Genomic DNA, 8,397 nt, shown 5'->3' with positions numbered 1-8,397 from the left:
ATTCAAACAAACAAACTCTTTAAATAGCCCCCCCCCAGTGGCACAGCGATATGTCTGCGGGCTTACAACACTAGAAACCGGGTTTCGATACCCGTGGTGGGCAGAACACAGATAGCCCATTATGTAGCTTTGTGCTTAACTTCAAACAAATCTCTTTGAATTAAACGTATAAATGATTATGAAATTAAGTTTAACACAAAAGAAATTTATTGATCCTGAAAATGCGAGAAACAGTGATTCTTTATTACCATTACTCGAGAATAAAACTGTTTCTTTATCTGGCATTTTCATGTTTCAGAGGATTTCCTTTCAAAATATCCCATAATTATATTCTATCCTTCATCCACCTGTTACGTTCAGGGTTTTTTTCTGGCTATTTTAGAAATGCACATGAAGATGTTAATGCTGTGATGAAATATATAATTAAAGTATATGAAAAACAAAGCCAAAAAATAACAACATAATTTATTTTATATTAGCTATTTTAAATTGAAAATGCTCAACACGGACTTGACCTTAGAGCTAGTCGTCCCCTTTAAATCCCCCTTTTTTTTTATTAAGGCTAGGTAAGAAACCAGTTAGATACCCTTCTCTGAAGACACTAACGGAAACTTCAATCAAAACCTATTGCCAAGCCTTTTCTCTAAGGGAAACAAATTTACTCAGTCTGGTCTCCTTATTTGTTGACTTCGCTTGACCTAAGTTCATATGCCTTTATTGAGAGAACGACTTATAAAAAAAGAAAAAAAATCCAATTCGGATGCCAGGCAGTTTATGTTTGTCGCCGTGACCGCTAGCGTCCTCTTAGAAAAATGTGGATTTACTTACGCTCAAAGGTATATTATATTTTGTATTGTAATGGGATTTCCATTGTATCTTCCCCCTCAATTCACATAACATCTTTTATAATGCTTAAAAAGGTGCTTAAGAAATGTTTATACTTTAAAATGCTGATTCCTTTATTATCCTAAATTACACTATACTAGCTTAATCTATTAAATCATATTGAAACATCTGAATAAGAAAATGCTGTTAAGGTATTTCCTACATTAATTCACCTTGTAGCATTGTATGCATCTTCTCCAACAGTTCTGGAGCTAGCTTGCAGGACTAAACTTGGCAGTGGATTTAAGGTGATCCCGGGGCGTCCTTATCTGTAAGGAGTAGCACCCTATCAATGGGGTACAAAGGGGTCTACATCGTGCCCGGAAGTTACCAAGGCACGAAAATGGGATATAAGAATAGGTTATCAGGGTCATTGAACCTAAATGTGATATAAAATTTTGTGTTCCTGCTACCCTTGACATCCCAGGACGCCATCTTTGAAATTATGTTCATACCCTCTCTCTCATGCTAAAGGGACCAAACTTAGATACCACGGGTTGATATCCTAATGGGTATTTTTTCTAGTGCGGATCCTCCTCAGGGTAGCTAAGGAAGAAAGTGGGGATAATGGAGGGGCTTGATTTGTAAAATGGGATATTTATGAATCATAATGAGGCCTTTGATTGTTTGTTTGTTTTTTATCGAATATAGAGCTATACAATAGACTATCTGTGCTTTCGCCCACTGCGGTATCGAAATACAATTTTTAGCGTTACCTTCACACATGCCGCTGAGCCACTGAGGGGCGGGACTTTTGAACCCCGACAGCGCAGGTATTGTATGCTTGTTATCCATAAACTGTGCTTACTTATAGAATTAACTTGGTTGAATAGATTTGTTTTAACCATAACTGTGAATACAGGACTCCAAATATTTATTTTGAAAATTTCAGCTAATTTCCAATGCAAGTGTACCTGACATGCTTACTGCTCCCTAAAGTTCATAAGTAAATCACACGTTTTTGCAACATGAAAGTCTATAGCTTTATAGTTAAATATGGTATTTCGCAATTCTAGCGAGTTACCTGTTTTTTATTTTTTATTTTTTACTCAAAGTTAACTTACATCATGAAAATGTTCAAATATTAGATGCTAATGTTATTAATAAAACCTCGCGGTGTCTGCCAAGCAATAGAATTGGATTAATTACGTTTATCTAAAGTATAATTTTCATATCACATTTACGCATAAAACACATCTTTTAATTAATCCATGTTTGTGTAGGATAATTTTCACTGTGTCTTATTATTATTTTGGATATTTTCACAGTCGCAATGAAAAGAATTCAGCTTTGATCAGTCATTGAAATTTATCGCTCAACAAATGAGTGACGCTGTATATTTTCAAGCTCTACTTACTAATAACTTTTAGCTTGACTTCGTGGTAAATAGTTCTTGACCAACGGAAGTCCACTCGGCACCTATAAACCCCTGAATCTGAATCTTTGACAGGATCAATTCTTAACAACGGTGGTTGAGTAGAAAGATCAAAGGTGGCACGAGGCCGAAGTTGATCTCCAACAAAATGAACAGCATTCCGAAGATTTCCTTTTCTGGCATCCATAGTATAAACTGGTGTCTCAGATTCTTCTTTAAACCACATGATTAGTGAAATAGCTATTTCGTAATCGGGTATAGACACATTACACGGAATCAATGCCTGTCTTCCGGAGATGACTAAAAGTTCTTGTGAAACTGAAAAGAAATTATTTGAATATTTTTTTGTGTGTTCCTGGGGGAAATATGATAATAACATTATTAAAAATTACGCAAAAACTCAAAAATCTATAACAAATGCGGCGCATATATATATATGCATAAATTTACCTTTGTAAATTCTATATTATACATATATTTCATATACACAGATATATATAACCGATTTGTACACGTTTTACGTTTAACAAACTGTATTTCGTACCCAAAGTTTGTTTGTTCATTCCGTTCAAGAGACGCTATTAGTATTTGTATTAAGAAAATATCATTGAAGGTAAAAAATACTGTTGCGTACGTACATACAAACATACATATACTTATTAAACAAAGAAGGATATAGTTAAAGCATAATCAAAATTGTCGAAATAAAAAAAAACAAATGACCTATAAAATAAAAATATACTCAAGTAACTAAAATTACAAATAGGAGGGTTAAAGTACACGCTTAGTTCAATAATATTAAAATGTTTTAAATTTAAGGAAAAGTATTAGTTATTTTAAAACAAAATGTTTAATACACAATCGTTCATAAAAGTATCAAATGGAAGACCATTTTTATTATGGTTGTTTTTAATTGCCATACGATATTACACTTTATTGAAAAGGTTATTTTCTCTCTTTTGAAGTTGGGCTATCCAATGGCGTTGGTTTCTAAAAAAGCAGCGTTGTGGTATTTGTTTTAGAAAAACCTGTAACTCTTACTTACACTAAGAACTTTAACTTAGGATATTTGAAAGAAGCTTATTTATATGCAACTATTTTCTTATTTCACAGATTTTTTTATGAATTACTCCTGTTTTTATGTTCATTTTATTAATTAATGAAACTCGATTGTTGATAGAGAGCATCTACATGAGCATAAATGAGAAAATAGAATGTATATTCTTCTTAATTTATCTAAAGTAAGTAATTCAATAGTTGACTAGTGAAACTATTTTTTACAAATAATGCAAATAAATGTATGTTTGTGTAAGAAAATAGACAACTTAAATTTTTGGTTTGTGTTAATATTAATTCCACGCAAAGCTATTCGAGAGCTATCTGCGTTATCTGTTCCCAATTCAGCAGTGATATACAAGAGGGAAGGCTGAATTTCAACGCTACCCACTGTCAACTGGGATACTCTCGTACCAAGAAATAGTAGGATTGACCGCGCATAATAATGCCCACACAATTGAAATGACGAGCATGTTCGGTGACGAGGATTCAAACCCGCGAGCCACAGAAAATTATATTTTAGAAACAAGTATAATAAAATCGGAACAAGCATTTTCTTATGAATCTAGACATGAAACTGTTTTGTTGACTTTGGATGAAAACACTTACATTGTAAAGGATAAAATCTTATCGATAGTTTGTGAAATATAAGTAACGTCAAATAGAAATGAAATATCATTAAAATACGGAAATACCTATCATAATTCCAATTCCAATGCCTACTTAGTTAATTATTAATTGATTTTTTTATAAAAGAAATTTCTGTAGTCTTTGAATTAAAATTATACTCTGTACCTATTTTCTAATATTATATAAATTCTACGGCTCCCACAAGAAAACGCTTATTATGAAATTCGTAAGAGGTGTTTGGTAATTTTTACTTGTTTTTAAAAACATTGTAAAATATTTTTTGAATAGGTACACTAAAGGTGTACAAGGAGTAACTTATTAATTTACACACAAAATACACACCTGCCTAGAAATTAACTGCTGTTAGAACAGTTAATTAAACAAACTGTTTGAAAAGTTTAAATTAGAGGAACTAGTTTCGACACACTCATGGATCCTCTTCAAACTCACGAAGATAACGTGAGACTGAAGAAGACGCATGAATGTAGCGAAACTAGTTTCTATAATTTAAACTTTTCTGATATTTTGTTTCATTGACTGTGGCTTTTCGACTAACTTTGTAAACGCAATAGACGATATTGTATTATTAACTGTTGCTGTTAACTATTTCATCTGTAATATCTATGTGGTCAAGGTTATGTTTCACAACTTATACGGTTTTAAAATGTAGAACCTCAGACGGTTTCTCGAACTGCACTTCTTTTACGTAGTCACAAATAACCTGCATTTCTAGATTTTTATTCCCATCAAACCTAATATATTGTGTGACCTATGACTTAGCAGGTTCTCTCGATAGCGCCTAATCTTCCGTATGTTATGAAATTGCCATCACGTTAAATCTACAAGGTGAACACGTTAGATTTCACGCAACATGGTTTCTAAGGTTGTTAAGCAGGTATATGTTTTTCAGCTTTATTAAATTTTTTTCTAAGAAGTTAAATGTGTTGAAAATTAAAGTGTCACTATTTTATGCAATAGCACTATATACATATATGTGTAGAATATTTCCAAGCTCTAAGTGTTATATAACGTTGATATTGATTTCCATGATTAACGAATACTCATATTGCATACACGGTCAACTTTAAATGCACAAAAGGAAAAATATCACTAGGTTATAATTTATTGAAATAATTTTTTCAAATCCCTATATGTTTTTATTGCTAAAATTGACCAATCTTTATAAGAAATGCTTTAATTCAAACGTTAAGGAGTGATAAGATATGTCATATACACACATATACTCACGCGCACATATATTATTGTATTTCAAGGTGAGCAACAAGTTGGCCTAGTATCTAAATATATAATTTTCAAGTTTTAGCAAGTGTATTCGCTAGATGTCAAGGATGTACGTTTACGATATAAAATAATGATATACAAAGCTTATAGAACAGCTTCAAAATAATAGAATCTTGTCATTGTAATGTATCTGTGTAAATGTAAGGCTGTAAAGAAAAACATACATTCTGCAGAGGAATAAAAGGTAATTTTGGTTTAAGTCAGTCCGGTTGATCCATAGTTGAATATTAAGTATTAATTTAGTGTTTTGTTATTTTATCATAACATAAATATATATATGACGCAACAAAATAAAATTCGTTAAATTGATTCTTCTAATAATATGTATTTTTTTACAATGAAGTTGTTTTAATTTCTACAGGTGATTATTAAAAATGCCAAGGTGTTTTGATCTGTATGAATTATTCTCCTTAAATACCAACAACGAGTGCGTAACCATATGTAACGCTTAAGTAACGCAAATAAATATTAAATGATATAAGAATTAAACGTAATGACGTAGTGGTTCTTGTCGAGCTACAGAAAACGTAAAATTATCACAAATAGCGTTGTTAATGAGCCAGTGGGGGACATTTTTGTTGAAAAAACAACAACTACCAAATCCGGTTTTTCTTAATTTGAACTGAATTTTTGAACATTTTTAGTGGCTAAAAAGAAGGCATTTCCCAAACTCTTATGGCGTTGGGGCTGTGAAAAGTGATTTGAAGTGGTTAGGTGACTGAAATCAAACACTGCATCACCAGCTTAATGGCCACGCACAAGAAGCATGGAAATCTCCAAATTGCACGCAGAGGTATTCAGGAACCATTTCAAACCACCTTGGTAGATATTGTGCAACAAACCGAGTTCAATATTATGCGTGTAGCTGCTTTCAAAGTGTTCCTATCTGCTCATCTTACTCCTGACTACCGTGATACTACGACCTTCCCTAACGAATCGCAGGTGAAATAGTTCGTATCTCATTTGAAAGCTAAACATTAAAAGTTGACAACAGAAGCATAAAATGTTGGTAATTACTTAATTAATCATGCTGGGAATGTGGCTTTATTTATATATACTGAATTTACTACCAGCGGGTAGACCTTAGTACTACCTAGTATGGAGACTTGAGGATGCTGTATTTCACTTGAGAATTTATCAATTAACAAACAAAAACTTGTTTCGATGTCGTCTCGAAAAGATACGTCCAAAACCACTCTCTCTGGGGGTTTTCGGGTTGAACTTACTTTTAATATTCAACAAATTGTAGTGTAAATACACCCCTTGGCTCCTGAAGGACGTGTTAAAAAATGAGATTGTAAAAACAAAATTGTATGAGAGTGTCTTACATATTAGTCGAGAGGTAAATGTTTAGGTTAAGTGAAAAAAAAAAAACAGCGACATGGTAACTATTCATATAAAAAGTAATAAAATTGCTACTTTTATATCTTTCAAAATCAAAAAGCAAAGTGATGTTAAAATAACAAATGACAAAAAAAGCTTATAATAAGTCATGAATATTTTTGTTATTTCAGTAACGTTCATTACTGAAATGGGAACTTGATAGTACTGGCACAATTTATAAACTTTTAAGAACCAATTTAATTTTACTAAAAAGCTAAACCTCACACTTCCTTATTACAATAACTTAATGTGTTCACCTCAGATATTACAGATATTTCTTTTTCCAGAATCTACTCCGTCACACTCATATATATATACATATGCACACACCACACACTCATATATATATATATATACACACACCCAAGAATGTTCTTGTATTTATATATAGGAATTACGTATATCAAGCATAAAAAATATTTAAACTGTATATCTGATTTATTATACGATTTTGAAAGAGATTTCAATTGGAAATTTACATATAAACCTTTAATACTTTCCTGCTTTGGTTACCCAACAGAGGGAGATATAAAATCACTAAAGCCCTTAACCCATGCCGACAACATATTAGTGCCTTTGATCTGTACAAAACAAGCATTAGTTTCAGACGCCTTTTGCAAATTGCAGTTTTTGGTAGTTTTATAGCCATAGCAGTCTGCGCCTAGTGGACAAGAAAGAAGGAACTTACCGTTATGCTGACAGTTTGTGGCAGTAAGAAGAGCAATTATATAGAAAATCAACTGCCAGTTTATGAATCCCAAACGAGAATTACCCATCAGCCATCCAAACGCACTTCCAAACTAAATTCAAATGAAAAACACATTTATAATGAGACACAAATTCAAATATTTATACTTATGATCATATTTTAATATATTGTTAAACGAAGCTTTATAATGAATATTGAAAAAAACACGGTAATACCAAAAACATTTTAATTACGGACGTTTCGGAATTTTTTCAAATTCAATCATCAGCGTTAAAATCTGAAAAAAAGTTAGTTCACAATATTCTAACTACAAAAAAGAAACACTAGCTATTGAGCGAATTTTCGTATTCAGTTAGAAGATTCTCAGTGTTTTCATTTTATAATTGTTATTATTATTTTCAAGATGCAGTGTTTGTACTTATATTTTAGCCTTCCTTTATAATACTTAATGTTTTCTCTTAACAATGTTATTTATTAAACATGTGTATACCGCACATTTTATCAAACATTCCATTAAATTGTTAGCGTTTAAAACTGTTCTTTCTAAACTTCCGAGGGATAGTCAGAGAGACATTCAATTTGGTATTTATAAGGTTGAATTTTAAATAGCAGTGGAAATTTATTGGTTTATAGCAGAAGGCAATTTGAAGCTCCCCGAAATATTTCTTAGCAAAATATAAAACTCTTCTTATTCATTTCAAAATAAAACTGTATGTCAGAAACACATATTAAAATCAAAAATAGCATATCATTTAAAGTTATCATTCATCAGAAACATTTTCCACATTTCTTTAAAAAAGTTAATATTATAATTAAGTTCAAAACACCTCGACTTTCTTAAATATTTCCCTTAAAAAACAAAAAAACCTTAGTGTGTGCAACTTGAATATCAATTGTTGTTCCAGAAATTTGTTGATATATATTATCTTTTATATGCCCTGTCACACCAAACATGCTCGTCCTTTCAGCCGTGAGGGCGTTACAATGTTCGGTCAATCCCAATCTATCCGTTGGTAAAAAGTAGCCCAAGATTTGGGGGTGGATGAGGATGACTAGC

At 31.9% G+C, this 8,397-nt stretch overlaps 1 protein-coding gene across 3 annotated transcripts in view; it reads right to left on the bottom strand.

Moving 5' to 3' along the window:
* LOC106466144 (hemicentin-2-like) overlaps positions 1-8,397 on the bottom strand; it is a 40,106-nt gene that overhangs the window by 17,390 nt on the left and 14,319 nt on the right. For all 3 annotated transcript variants that reach the window (XM_022394138.1, XM_022394036.1, XM_022394084.1), the window contains exons 4-5: positions 7,320-7,431; positions 2,243-2,578 (exon numbers count right to left, since the gene is read on the bottom strand). In XM_022394138.1, coding sequence (XP_022249846.1) covers positions 2,243-2,578; positions 7,320-7,407 — 424 coding nt within the window. In that variant the 5' untranslated portion in view covers positions 7,408-7,431. The remainder of the gene's footprint in view (positions 1-2,242; positions 2,579-7,319; positions 7,432-8,397) is intronic.

The sequence above is a fragment of the Limulus polyphemus genome, unplaced genomic scaffold (genome assembly GCF_000517525.1).
Source record: "Limulus polyphemus unplaced genomic scaffold, Limulus_polyphemus-2.1.2 Scaffold2, whole genome shotgun sequence".
Classification (NCBI taxonomy): domain Eukaryota; kingdom Metazoa; phylum Arthropoda; class Merostomata; order Xiphosura; family Limulidae; genus Limulus; species Limulus polyphemus.
This window is presented reverse-complemented; position numbering and strand designations above follow the sequence as displayed.